Source organism: Electrona antarctica (assembly GCF_951216825.1).
Source record: "Electrona antarctica genome assembly, chromosome: 2".
Lineage (NCBI taxonomy): Eukaryota > Metazoa > Chordata > Actinopteri > Myctophiformes > Myctophidae > Electrona > Electrona antarctica.
In genome coordinates this window covers 43,883,558-43,898,880 of record NC_136807.1, presented here as the reverse complement: position 1 = coordinate 43,898,880, position 15,323 = coordinate 43,883,558, and the positions used below count along the sequence as shown (strand labels likewise).

The following is a 15,323-nucleotide window of genomic DNA, read 5'->3' as shown; positions in this document are numbered from 1 at the left end:
GACCAGTTTATTGCCGCTTGTAAAAACATGTCCATTCTTCTCCAGTTAACGTGTATAAAGTGAAATGGAAATATAGAAAAATACTTAATATACACAAGATTATACAACTTCCCATGGAAACAATTCAAGAACACGTACACATACACAATGATGAATACACATGAAGGGGTGGGGGCAGACTTTAATTGAATTCATAGTAGGTTCAGTATAGTGTCATGTGAACATGAAAATAACATCAGTGGCTTTGCATGTCTGATACTATTCAGTGGTTCATGCATTGGACCTAATTCAAAGTAAAGTTACATGGCTGTGGTGACATCTCAATCTCACAGACACAAAAGGATAATTTTCTTGGAAGAAGGGGGGGGGGGAAATAATCAAAAAGCAACTATCATGCTCTATCTCGTGTGAGGTTCCAATTGCAATTGTTCATGGGTGATGTCAGAGGTGGCAATGGCTACAGTGCAAGTCCCTTTATGTCACATGGACAGACAGCCCATGTACAGTCTTACATCACAACTCACACAGACGAAGGCTGGGATTTATCATGAGCCATATTCCTTATTCATTTGTACTAGATAAGCGTGGCATTGGCGTTGGAAGGGTTTGGATGGTTTCTGTATCAAATACCCTGAGAAGGGATTCTGCCTAAAGTTTTAAAAAAAAGAAAAAACTAAAGGGTGTAAGAACAAGACAAAAAAAGGTTAAATCAATGTTTATTGAATTTGTTGAAAATGTGTTGTCATTGGTTAGACCAGTCATTAGTCCTACAACCTATCTCAAACCCTCACCTCCCACGGGGCAGCACACCTACAGTAAACCTAACCCTCTCCCAACCCTTAACGTACCCCTCACGAACCTTAATCCGGTCGTTTTAACGCACCCCTCACCAACCTTAATCCGGTCGTGTTAACGCACCCCTCACCAACCTTAATTGTAAAAACCATATAGTCAAAAGAGTGTAGTCAAGTGCCTCATCCAAGCTACACTTGTCAAGTTTGACAAGTGCTGGCTTATCAGTGTATTACAAACACATTGTCAGTCTTATGTTGCCTGTGGCCTTCCTTCCACTCCGTTTCACTGTAGTGCTCTGCCAACATCCAGTTTGGCACAAACACTGAACTGGGGGGACTAGTCACTATTCAGAAGCCTAGATGTAGAGTTGCACAATTAAGTACCATATAATAACTATCTGTTGCCAAAGTACTTGGAGGTCAGTCTATTTAGAAGATTTATTCCTTCTGCAGTTGAAAATGTTGAGATATCTATAGCCTATTAATTCACAGAATCTCTGTCCCATGGCCATGTATCTGGGTTTCCACTAAAAGGCTAAAGCAATAATGAACTATAGTCTAAATCCATACTCAGGGATATGCACACTTTGGGCTGTATTTTGCGTGTCTTAAGTACCAGGTCTTATTACTTAACTTAAGACCTGGAGGCGTGATCAATGCCATTTGGCTATTCTGAGTGGCCAAAGAGCATTGACCACGCCTCCAGGTCTTAGGTTAAGTAATAAGACCTGGTACTTAAGACACGCAAAATACAGCCCATAGGGTCATACAGGGTATGATGCGCGTGCGTGACCCATCGGACCCACAGCGAACACACACGTGAGAAGTTGATGTTTAAGGCCCAAACCACACCAATGCAACTGCCATTGAGAATTATGCTTGCAAGTAGTTGTATGGCGACCCTCTGGTATAGTTAGGGCTTTAGCTGTTTGAGCTAAGGCAAGCATGTGTGCTAATAACACAACCTGGATTAGAACATTGCACATCATGTGATTCTGTGTGCTAGTGCTATATAAATTATATCCATTCTCCAAAGCGCGCTCCCGCTCATGAATAGTTCCAACGACCGGCCGCGGGCAGGCCCGCCAGTCTCACAACACCTGGATTAGAACATTGCACTTGGGAATCTGCATGCTAGCGTTATGAAGACGATATCCAAAAAGCGCCCTCCTGCTCATAAAACGCAGTATAAAGGAAAGTCCTTTATAAGATTTGTAGGCTAGTGTTCTGTGTGGCAATGGCGACGATAGGTCCCATGGCCCAAACTCCAAATCTCTGGCGTCGACATAAAAACGCTAACAGCTTACATTTTGGGAAAGTGATAAACGGCTGTCGTTATTTTGTGCATATGCCCGTGTGCAAATTCAGATCAATTGCTCCAGCCACTGAGGAGAAATTGTGGATAATCACATCCACACTGGCGCTCACGCTGGGGGATTGATGGAATGGTATTTATTTGGGGCATCCACCATCGTTCCAGTGTTTTTTTTTTTTACAGACTATTTGACATTTTATCCTAAAATCTAATTCTAAATATAATCCCAATATAAATCTAAGAGTAAAGAGGTTAGTTTGAATTAAGATCGAAGTGTAAGATCTAGCAGCAAAGTTAAGTTATCTTAGTTAACTTACTTTGGTGCTATATTCAAGACAGTAACCAGATCAAATGAATCTCATTGCTTAGCAGCTGAAAGGTTGATGAATTGAGGGCTTTGGCCTTTTACTTAATTAAAAGAGCACTTAGCTGGCTTCAAATCTAAAATAGAACAGCAACAGGACCAAAACAATTGTATTCATTAGCTAGAAGTTGCTGATTGTGCTGTCATTGAACTGTGTGCTGCATTCAATCGAATTAAAAATATATATACACATTTTGACCTAAAACAGTCCTAATCTTTTTAGCGACCTAGTTCTTAAAGGGCCACTTCACCCCTTTTGCAACCAGATCTTATTTTAATGAGGTTTTGGAGACAAGAAACACTTTCCTGGTGTTTTTAATGTGGGTAATATGTGTTTTTAGATAGTATTAGTATTTCAAAGTGTCCATGGGCTCCATGATGTCATGGACAGTGGGCTCACTTACTTCCTGGAAGTGAGCCCAGTGTCCATAACATCATGGAGTCCATGGACACTTTGAAATACTGAAATATCTAAAAACACAAATTACCGACATAAAACCCCTAGGAAAGTGTTTGTCATCATTAAAATAAGATCTGGTTGCAAAAGGGTTGAAGTGGCCCTTTAAGAAATTGTGGCAACATACTGGCTTGACCTATCTGTGAGTAACTATCATGACCTTGAGTTTGCAAAGGATCTTTAAGGACATTTTTCACAGCAACACATTTTCATTAACATACTGTAAAGACACATACAGTAAGTGGTTCAGTCCAACATACTTGACTTATGCAAAATCGCAAATCACACTTGTGCTATTCTGCACCTTAGTGAGATGATAGAATGCAAGTGGTTTGCGTAGGCAAGTGGCACTATTTGGTACTGTGCTTCATCAGCATTCGTACATTCCCGCATTATGGACATTATTCCTAAAAACATATAGTGTAAAGCCCATTTATTTGCAGGTCGTCAATGTACACTTATCAGTCTCTGCTCACATGAAGGCTTGTCCTACTCGTCGTCTTTGGCTGATGTGTTATGGCTATCCTCTGCGCTCTCTTCTTCTGGCTGCTGCTGGCCGCTGGCCAGCTGTGTTTGGCTGTTAAGAGAGTTCATAACCTGAACCTGCTGGAGCCTTCTGGTCAGCTCGGCGTCACAGGCCTGGAGCAGCCCTGATGTCCTCTCTGCGTTCCAGCCCAGCACCTGTGCCATGACCGCAGGCCCCTTGGCAACCACCATCTGGACATGGACAGGACAGAGTCTTAATACTGAACACCTGGAATGTGGGTAAGGTAAGTGGTCCAGCAACAGATAGGAGTCCGCAATCTCCACACTTCCACCTCCACTATTGCATATCAACGTTTCAATTCCAGTTTAACAATTTTAAATTTAAGCATTTAGCAGACGCTCTTAATCCAGAGCGATTTACAGTAAGTAAAGACAACACAAAGTAAGACATCAAAAGCATTGAAATAGTCATTCTAGGATCATAAGTAAACCAAGAACCTATCATCAGTCTAACAGTAGAATATCCAAAGATAATCAATATTCTGTACATTGTTTCACTCTAGGACGCCAGGTAAATAATGACCTAGCATTTGACCTAACATGCCATCTAAATTACATTTTTAGCCTATGAATAAGCCTGCAAGGTTGTCGAGGCTAGGGCAAGTGCTACACAAGTGCTACGGGCTAATGGAGTCTGAAGAGGTGAGTCTTCAGACTACAGCAGAGGATTGGGTGTGATCTGCAGTTCTAATTGCAATGGGGAGTTCATATAGCCTGGCTTGGCCAGTCTCATAGCGGGGATTCACTGAAGATTCTTAGAATCTTCAGTGAATCCCCGCTATGAGGCTGGCCAAGGCTAGAGTTCATAGGGTTGAGCCTTTAGAATATCCCTGTAATCCTTAAAGCTGCTATAAGAAATATTTTTTCAGTATTTTCAAAATTTGAATTTCTTTTTTTTTGGTATTCAGACAGCCAGCAATGGTAAAACGCTCGTCTCTGTGACACATCTTTTGACATATTTCTTATAGCTACTTTATGAATTGCCTGAAATGTATATGAACTACACAGTAAGTAAATAACTACATTTTATTTCCCACTTAAAAGGACAGATGTTATTGTTTTTAGATTTGTTTTAATAAAGAAACGGGAAATGAATAGTACCTAAAATAATGACCACTGCCCCATATAAAAACCCAAGAAAATATGCCATGTATTGGACTGTTTCCACAATTAGCCACAGTAGTTGTCCTTAGATCACACAATGAAAATGATTTCACTACTTATGTAGTAATAGCTTGTTGTCGATTTAATGGGGTACTACAGGGCAAAAAAAATCAATGTGCATTCTGTTTAGCTATTTACTAACAAAGTCAACAGCTTGACCATGTCGCAGTATGTTAATTTCCCCCCTCTTGAACCAGACTGCAGACTACGGAGAGAGCTAGAGTACACAGTGGCACACAGTCCCCGGGTTATATCGACATGCCCTCACTGGCGAGTGCAATTATAATATCAAAGTGACAAAATAAAACAAGAAAATCTGGCACATTTTGTACATAGATGTTATGATGATATGTTTGAGCCAGAATGTGCAAAACACTGTCATATAATTCAGTGAGTGCGACAGTCTATCGTGAACTACTGTACCTGCAGCTCCTCGGATGAGAGTCTGGTTTCTGGGCTTGTTTTACCCTTGAGCACCATCAGTGTTCTAGTCATGAATCCAGACACCGAGTCCACCTCTGTCCCGTCTGGAACATCCATGTCACCAACCACTGTATGGACGAAAATGTTATTTCCCAGTTTCATTTGTTATTTCTATCTTAAGTCGGTGTCATTTGAAACAACGGCTCCACCTAGTGGCAGAGCTCTACTTTCACAATGGCAAAATTCCATAGAACACCTTAAATGAAGGAAGTAAAAGGTATTAGGTAATCATGTTTTTCAACAAGTATTTATCAATGGTGTGCCTGATTACAGGCCCACAAAGCTGACAAGAAGAGAGTTTCTACTTTGTAATAAAAGATTGAATCTATGCTCAGAAGTGTATCTGCCTAGCTCAGTTGGTATAGTGCTCACCACTGAATCACATGGTTCTGGTTTTGATCCTGGGCACTGCCAACTCAGCATATGAGAAACATGGCTTGGGTAACTAGACATGATGCAAGAACTGGGAGCTGATAGTAGGAGTGGTGCTTCACCTCAGCAATCCATCTACCAGTGGTCTAGCACCTTTAAAACAGACGCTCTTGTTACTAAAAAAAATAAGCAACTAACAGAGTTATTACCATCCTGCCTGGGCTGGCTGGGCTCTGTCTGTTCTCCATCTTTTCTCTCTACAGCCCTGAGGTAGAGCTCGAGCAGCTCCTTGGACTGTCTTTCCTCCTCTTTGTTGTCCAATACCCTCAGGAGGGTCTCCTGAAGCATCTGGACCTTCTTCGGCTGGAAGCCCAATTCAGAGGCCAGCTCAGGGACAGATCTGTCCACCAAGATCTGGAACAGCAAGGAGACACAAGTGATACAGACATGCATCATGGTTTGATTTCATCTTGGGTAAAATAAATACAAGTTACAACTTACAAGTATGACACAATATATTGCTAAACCAATGCCATAATTCTCAAGAGGTAGAACGGTTGCCTTGGAAGCTTGGTATGCTCCTGTAACGTAATTGCATCACACATGGCATCAACGCATGGTGTTGTGTGCTGGCACACTACACACTCTGTCTTTCTTTTATCTGTATTGTATTGTGTTTTTGTATGGACATAGTGTTGGGTGCTGGCACATGTGCACACATGGCATCAACGCATACACTATACACTCTTTCTTTCATCTGTATTGTATTGCATTGTACTGTATGTGTATGTGTCATTTGTATGTTTAGTTTTACTACCATTTTAAGAGCCTGCTCAGGGACTACAGATGTAAATTAGCTTATGGCTAACTCTGGCACATTTACATGGAAGTGAAAACTGAAATGTTGATTAATGAGCATTGTCCCTGTCAAATAAATAAATAAATAAATAAATGTTGAACAGCTGTAAATGATCTAACCTAACTGTTGTCTGAATATGGTCGTTATACCACTGAATCAGATACCTGTAAGTCTGCCTCTGACATAAGGATGATACTGGAGAGGTTCTCTTTCAGCTGCTGGGCCAGTATCTGCCAATGCTCTGGTTCGCTGGAAACGCCGTCCACATCGTCAGTCTCCAAAATCATAGAATCTCTGGCCATCCAGGCAGTACCACCATCGACTACAATGGAAGGATACGATTTTAAAGAACACTGCATATAGAAATATTGGTTGGGAAATGGTCTGATTGGTCACACATAACCATATAAAATAGCTCAAGGCTCTATTGCTGATTACTTAGTGGTATCCAGTTAGAACTTAAACCAGGATGCTTCGACTTCTGCCTTCTCCCTGAAGACTATGCTCTGACTATGCTTGTCACGATAACTAAGCCAGTTAGATCTATCCATAATATATGATTCTACCACATCTATCTGATATCAGCACTAGGTCGGATCGGGCCAAATATAGGGATTGTCATACTAGACATGTCATATGTCATATAGCCCAATGTCCTAGTTGGATATCCCCATATATGGGGACTAAATATCCAATGAGCAACTACTCGGATCCAACAACATGACTGGAAGTGAGAGTCTTCGTTATCTTTACAATCATGAGCATTCTTACTTCTGCGAACGGGTGACCATGACTCTTGTTCTTGCAAGAGCATGAATTTTGTGTTTCTGGGTAAACACAAAAAGTAGCCCTCATCCTCCACTATTGTTCCATCATCTTCTAGGACAACTGTAACAGGGGCATCAGGGCTGAAACCAAGGAACTCACATCCTGTGGGAAGAACATTGATAATAGTAATACACCAAAAAATAACTTTACATTAGGGTAAATTGTATAGCACAGTTTGGTGAATTTATTTAATCTCAGTCCAATGAGTCCATGTATATTTGCCACATTTATAGCCCAATGAGTAATTATTTACACTACAGAAAAAGAGACTAATTTTAGTCGCCATGGTTCTCAAGAATTGCTGAGTCTAAACGATTTTAGGTAATGGATGATGGCTTCAGGACAGGCCCACAGGCTTCATCATTCATGAAAGGTCTTGTATGGGCCACGCCTGGTGAGTAGCATTCTAGGTATGAACAGGACAGGTGGGAGGTCTTTCATGCATGTGTATGAGTTTGACAAGTTTGAACACGGAAATGTAGCATGCAATAGAATAGAAGACACTTATTTTAATAAGTACCGTAAGTTAACATCATAGCTATACATTTTAAATTGGTAAATTGTACAGCAGCATATGCTATACATATGGTGGATTGAGAATTTGATAAAGAGCAATAAATAATCAAAAAGATAGTTCTATAAACTAGCTTAAATTTAACTTCGTTATAAGCATACAACTGTTAAACTGTATATGTAGAAGCCAATGAAAACTGACGTCTGTTTCGTGCACATATAAAGCGAACAGTTTAAAATCTCCAGTCCAGTCCTCACCCCGAATCTCTTCATCCAACATTAACGTTAGCCTTCCTAAAAACAAACTCACCCTTTATCCTCATCTGATCCAAAGAGGGCACAACCAATCCATAGGATTTTTGTCGTGTGAAATTACACACTTTACAAGGTTTAATTTCTGTCATCCTACGTAGGTAGACAGACAAGAAGCTAAAGATAAAAATCAAGACTTCTACACCAATATCTATGTTCTACACTGGTTCTACACTGGTTCTACACTACAGCTTTTACAAATTCGAATGCGGAAGCGTCGACTGGTCTATGGAATCATGGGAAATGTAGTCTGTCCTGGTACGTCAGTTAGCCAACTTAAAACGATTACGCGGAAGGCGTATATGTATATCTATCTGCCTTGGGATTTTGTGACAACCTACACAAAGTTACACAATTATTATGATTTTTACTTGTCCATTTGCTGTGCCTTAAACGAACTCGAAGAGTTTAAAAAGCACTTGTATAGACGCAAATGCAGTGATTTTCTATTTGAGCATTCTTCTATTTACTGAAAGACTTTTTCGGCAAATAAACAATTCACCTGTCTGACTGTCCTACATGTTGTTTGTTTTGCCGTTACTTCAGTTCAGTCAGGAAAAGCAATAGATCTGGAGCAGCCATAGTCAGGAACTCGCAAGATGGCATCCACTGATCAACCTGAGCCACCGACAAAGGTCTACTACATTTTTCCCTTGTTTGACATTTCATTTCACACACCCACGAAAAGGACAAGTTGTCTACTCGAAGCGATTGCCTGATTCTAGCGATCGACCGAGTTTGTAATATGTTGATATGTGCTAGAGCTAATACACAGGTTAGCTTGTTTAGCTAAGTTTAGCAAGCTAGCAATTTAAGCACATAAAAAGTTGCCAGTGTGGTGGTGTTGACAGGTGGAGGTGCAGCAGTAGGGGACGCAACATCATTGGTGAACTTATCAGCTACTATAAAAGTAACCTTCACAGTGATATAATTCCCATGCTGTAACGTTATGCGGCTAATATCACTCGGGAGTAAAGGTCGGAGTTAGCTTCCCAGAACTCCAGTCACTCCTGCCAGCCTGCAGTCTCTTGAAATGTTGAGTGTTGATAATTTAACTCTGTCACTTTTGTCAGATCGAGTTTCAAATGGATGAATTATCACTTTCCCCCCCGATGAATTGAATACAATGAATGGAAACAAGCTATATGGGCTTTCTTGGGGTTTAAATCCTCTTAGCAGACCATGGTACAAAGACCATTTTTATGCATTATACTTAATAGCATTCTGGAATAATACAATGAATTGCCAACGACCGTGCACTGCCCAGAGTAGACCTGTTTTGTTTTTTTAACTGTCAACTGACACAAAGTTCTATGTACACCTTCTCTTCTAGCCAATGTTTGGATGCTACATTAATAATAGATTAATAATATGTTGTTAGCTCAGTGGTGCGATCTGGTTGTCACTGTTCAGAATTGGGCCACCTGTTAAAAACACTGAAAAAAAGGTTACAAGGCCAGGTGCATTGAATCTAGTGGGCCTGAACTCCAGATGAGTGGCAGATTGTGGTATGTGTGTTGTGTTTAATATAACTGCAATGCATGACATTCCACTGTCAGATTACCAGTAAGAAAATCAATATTTATAACTCATCAACCAGTGCATGAGAAAATGAGAATGCTTTCAGCCTACATTGGAGCATCGGTTTGTTTGGCCCCTGGCCTCCATTGTCATATTTATTAGCTGTTCACCCTCTAGTGTTTTACTGTAGTGTGCATTATGGACATTTGCATAATTCAGTGACCAATCTTGAATTTGAACATTCAAAAATATTAGTTATGTTCCTCACAGTACATGTTGAGCAAAGTGACAGACTATGCTTGCTAATGTCTGGTTTGACAATATTCTCCCCTGAGGGAAGGGCCTTACTTGAAAGAAATGTAGTCCTGTCTTTGAATCATTGTTTTTTAATAAATGGTGCATTTATATCTCATCTCATTATTACCAGTAATATGACCTCACCCTAAAGGGCAAGGTCGTGTGCACGCATCCGCCTGGGTGACAGCAGACTGCTGAGCGATCGTTGGCGCTTTGGCATGAGGGGTCAGATAAACATATGGAATGAATTCTGTACTGGCCATATATGGAGCGCGTCTTGAGTGTACAGGGTTTGATGAGGTCAGATCAATATATGGAATGTCGGAACAGGTCAGCAGCTCCATATACTGTATGGAGATCTAAGGGTGGCAGCGCCCCAGTGTCTTGAGTGTACAGGATTTGATGAGGGCCCAGGTAGGGCCGGGCCTTAATTTTCGGGCCTGTTGAGAACTCTAGTTTTTGCCGGCTGCCGGATGCGGCTGCACTAATAACTTTGGGGCAGGCCCGTCGAATACCAGACGACTTGCCCCTTACCAACTCACCCCAGCGAAATGTGTTAATGTAGTTAACAGTTAATTTGGTATTTCCCTCCCTCTCTGAAATCTGAAATTATCTTGTATACAGATTTATTTGATTCTATAGTAGTCGATCTCTATACTCTGTAAAATTAAGAAAGAATAACATGAGACAGAGACAGTGACTGCTTAATTAAGTTAATGTAGGACCTAGCAGTTCATTTCGTTTTATTAAACACATTTCTTCCATGTAGCCCATGTTTTGTAATGGCATCATCATGCTATTATGCCTGTGGATATACAGAGTGAACTTAACAATGATAACTTAATAATACCTTTTATATAATATTACACCAACATGAATTATGTTTGTTATTTACAGCTAGGTAGAGTAGTGGGGTGAGATGGAAAAGGGGCGACCGTACCTGTTACCGGCCCGTCTAGAGTTTGAATGGACAGGTATCAGTCAAAAGGGATGGATGGGGAAGGATCAACATATGGAATGTCACAACAGGTCAGCTCCATATATGGAGATCTAAGGGTTTGAGGTTTGAGGTGAGATGTAGAGTTGTTGGCCAATATTGATGACATCAGGGATCTCCATATATGGGCTTAATATTGATGACATCACGTGATGTCATGAGGCATGACCATATATGGGGTGTGACTGACGGGAAATGCACAATTTCATAGTTAACTGCGATCTGTGGTCGGCAGCAATACAAACGAATCAGTAAATAGTTTTTATTGATTTTTTTTTAGACATAACACAGACACCAGACTATAATGCATAATGAACGAGTAACAGACCTATTGTAATGAGGTATAAGGAATAAATAATACAACAGTTTCGAAACATTAACAAAAAGAGCGTAGAGAGCACAGCAGTTACACAGAGGAGTCGAGATGACCCATAATAGTGCCCCATATACAGCTCCTTCTCAAAAACTTGAATATTATGGAAAAGTTCATTTCCTCCGTAATATAATTCAAAATGTGAAACATTCATATATTCTAGATTCATTGTGCATAAAGTGAAATATTTAAAACCTTTTTTGTTTGAATCTTGATGATTATGGCATAAAGCTCATGAAAATCTAAAAGTCCTATCTCAAAATATTAGTATATTTTACGAGACCAAATCTTTTGAGAAGGAGCTATATATTCATATGTTGCTAGACTGTCCTGCCCGTTGCAACGCAGCCTCTCCAGGTGTATCAGGGACACAATTGTGTTCATCCATCTGGTAAAACAAGGTACAATAGGGGTCTTCCACTCTGTTCAAATAATTATTTTGGCTGCCACACTAATAGAAATGTTTCTGTGCCTCCATGCTACTGGACATGTAGTGCAACTGAGTATCGTATTAGTTAGATTAAATGGAAGAAGAAAGATATACTGTACAAGTGTACATAATCTTTATTAGCATTAATATCCCTTAAATCTAGATGGGGAATAAAAAAACACCCTGTTTTTTGATTTGTTGTGCTATGTATTGATTTACAGGATGTAATTCACATACTGTACTGCTCTGCTCTAATAATGGACCAGCACATCCTCCATGGCTCCAGTAGATGGCGATCTCATGCAGTTGTTTGTTTGTCTCCTCAGCCTGGCCTTCTAATTCCATCTGGAAATGACACAGTGGCTCCCCCCAGAGACGCACTGGTAAGGCTTCACCTGCTAAATGAACCAAGCCTGCATGGTTAGCTAGCTGTAGACGTCATTGATCAGGCTATACAGTTCTGACTTACAGAATCATTATTGTACATGGGGTTGACACTAAGGGCTCAGAGGCACTTGTCATGTTCTACTTGCCCAAAGGTCATGTCCACTTGCCCGGAAAGTAAATCGTCCATTATAAAATGATAGGTACATTTTTTTGAGTGGTGCAACCACTCCCTTAAGGAGCTATGTGTGTGGCTGGCTGGGTGGGTAGCTGGCTGGCTGGGTATGAGCACGAAAACAGCATGGTTGTTTTTCACCACCTGTGCGCAACCTAATGCACACATAAACACACACGCACATATTAACTGTATGCTTTCGGGTGTGCCAGTACAGTGACAGTACAGTACAGTAGAGGGACCGCCGCACGGTAACTCTGTCATTTCTCAACCATTTCGGACGCGGGGCGGCTCGCCGGAACCGGCCCGGCCCCCTGGGCGCGTTCCTGGAGCTCCCCCCCACACCCCTGGGGACCCCCACATGGTAACTCTGTAATTTCTCTACCGTTTCGGACGCGGGGCGGCTCGCCGGAACCGGGCCGGCACCCTGGGTGCGTTCCTGTGGGTCTGGAACCCCCCCCCCCCCCCCCCCCCCCCGGAAACCCCCACACGGAGTTGCACCACTCACTTCACACGGGTGTGATTTTTGAATTACCGTTCAATTTAACACTTATTTGATTTACTTTCTGGGGCTGTGCGATAAATAATGTCATACCTATTTTTGATGCCAAAATACCTAGTAGGCTACATAGCTATGAATATGACTATGGGTTTTATTTCACATATTTTAGTGTAGCAACAGTGAAAACGGCACATTATAGGTAAACAGTGTTCTTATTTTACATTCCACAGACCAGAAGACAGAGTGCTCTGGCCACGTTCAGGTGTTTAGACAGATATCTCATGTGTTTATTATAGACAGACTCAAATATGCCTATAAATAAAGTTATACAAATTCTTTGTCATGCAATGTTAATAATACCGGTAACCTTATTCACACACAGTGGCAAGATAGTTTTTATATACCGGTATATATTTTTTTACATCATACTGATAAATGTTTCGGCTATCCAGCCTTCGTCAGTGTGATAGCCTTTTTATATGATGTTGACCTTAGAGCAGGGGTTCTCAACCCGTGGGTCGCGACCCCTCGGGGGGTCGCCAAATTATTTTGGGGGGGTCCCCAAATTATAAAATAAAAAATAAAATGAGAGTTTACATGGTACACATAGTACATGCATAGACCTCCCTAATGATTATATCTGGTTTCAGTATTTATTTATGGTGTTTTGCCTCTATTATTAAGGTTATTGTAGCAGTCCATTTATATTGGGGGTCGGGAGGGGGGAGGGCGGGGGTCCCGAGACATTGCCAAAGCATTTCCTTGGTCCCCGGCCAAGAGGATAGCGCACCATTGAAGTCAGAGCGCAGTGGTTACAAGAAAAGTCAATAACCTTATCCGGAAATATTTGTATTCTCAGATATATATAACGTTTAACTGTTCAAAACGTTAACCAATGGCATGCAGTATATCGTTGCTGTCTGACAGAAGCCTTGTATCTAGTGTTAAACTGTACCGGTATATATGTTTTGTATGCTTATATTTATGTATAATGATCTACTTGAGTTACGCAAGTTTGTATATCTACTGCTTCTGTAGATCACTTTTTTTTTTACATTTTGAAAGTGAAAGTTGTTAAGTCTTTCTTCACTTTCTTTGGGGTTTTATAAAAATGTAACCAATGAAAAGTATTAACAACAGCTTGTGACTGAATAAATACATTGGATCAGTGGAACGCAGGTTTCGCTTTCCTGAATGTCCTGAAAAGTAAATGGTTTGGGACGTACAAGGTTTCCACCCGACAGCGACGATATACTATGTTATTAGGTTACTTAACTTCAAAGTTTGTAATCATGCTGTCGATTAACTACTTTCTATTTCCTTGGCTGATTGGATGTGTGATTGTACTGTAGTTCCCTTTTAAGATCAAGTGTATATGGCTTCCAATTATCTGGCATTCACTTTGGCACCACACTGACGTCTCCCAGCCATCTAATGAAGGGCTACTTCATGTCCCCTGTCTTGGAGAATAAATAACACGTACTGTTACTACTGTAGAAAGACCTGTTTGAACTGTCTCTGTCACAGTGATTCCAAAGTTGTTTGAATATGTTTTGGCATTGAGTGCCCGCCTTTGGAGAACCAGTCTTTTCAATGTATAAGATGACTTATACTAGTCTTTGTTCAGATTAAATGGCCCTGCGTAGCCCAGAGTAGTATGTGAGTGAGTGTGCATTTAAAGAGGCCAGATTATTGTATGAGTTAACACAGTTGGTTAACAGTAATCCCTTTTGAAAAATGTGCATAATACAGTACATGCACTGTCTTATGTGGTGACAAGCATCGTAACCAAGCATGTCTTATTGCTCAGTAGAACGTGACACATTTTCAGGTGGGTCATCTTCACTGTGTGTGGATAACAACATCCAGGTTAAAGCCGAGAGAACCGTGCACGGTAATCTCCTCGGCGTTCATTTAACAAGCGGCAGCGTGTACAAATGTGACCAAATGGAACATTGCGTGAGCATTTGGTTACATTTGTACACGCTCAGATTTACAAATGGATACATTAACACTGAGGATTTTTACTGTGTATTATTCAGCTTACGTGCATGTCTCAATGTCATTCAGCACTATTCACTCCTCACTCTCCCCCCATCATCCCTTCATGCCAAGGCTAATTTAATCCTGGGGCTATTGATTGTGGGAGCATTCTCCGAGGCTTTCTTTCAATTTACTTCAATTTCATCATCCCAGTGCGCTTCAAGACTGCCTCCTCAAAAAGGGGAAGAAATTCTTGTTATGAAGGTCCTGATTCCAGACTGGCTGACAAGTCCCCCCTCCACTCTCCCACCTCCTTCCCCTTTATTTCTCCTTTCTCTTTTTGATGAGCTGCTCTTTCCCAGTTAAGTGGATTATTACAGTAGGGATAATTCTTGTCACTTGGCATTATTTGGATGAGGTGAATAATTGAAATTTGTGTCTGAAAGGATTTTATCTGGATGAGAGGAAAGGGACTGCTGGCAGGGGTTGGCGAGAGGAGAGAGAGCGAGAGTGTGTGTGTGTGCGCGCGTGTGTGTGTGTGAGAGAGGGCATGCGTTTGCATAACATTTATGTGCACAAACACGCGGGCCCTGCATGCGCGTGTGCCTCAGATGCGTGGATGTGTCAGGCTGGGGACACCAGTCATCTTAACAG

At 41.1% G+C, this 15,323-nt stretch overlaps 2 protein-coding genes across 3 annotated transcripts in view; one reads left to right on the top strand and one right to left on the bottom strand.

Annotated features, from left to right (window-relative positions):
* Positions 1–8,301, bottom strand: dffa (DNA fragmentation factor, alpha polypeptide). The gene is made up of 6 exons (XM_079495998.1): positions 8,006–8,301; positions 7,126–7,284; positions 6,519–6,676; positions 5,705–5,909; positions 5,064–5,191; positions 1–3,647 (listed from the first exon to the last, which is right to left on the bottom strand). Exons 1-6 carry the CDS (start codon positions 8,097–8,099, stop codon positions 3,420–3,422), a joined length of 972 nt encoding a protein of 323 aa, XP_079352124.1. The 5' UTR covers positions 8,100–8,301; the 3' UTR covers positions 1–3,419.
* A 218-nt stretch (positions 8,302–8,519) lies between these two features.
* Positions 8,520–15,323, top strand: part of pex14 (peroxisomal biogenesis factor 14) — a 74,727-nt gene continuing 67,923 nt past the window's right edge. For both annotated transcript variants that reach the window (XR_013788643.1, XM_079490996.1), the window contains exons 1-2: positions 8,520–8,642; positions 11,952–12,008. Coding sequence is in view for 1 of the 2 variants with exons in the window: in XM_079490996.1 (XP_079347122.1) it covers positions 8,607–8,642; positions 11,952–12,008 (93 nt within the window). In the remaining variant the exon portion in view is untranslated. The remainder of the gene's footprint in view (positions 8,643–11,951; positions 12,009–15,323) is intronic.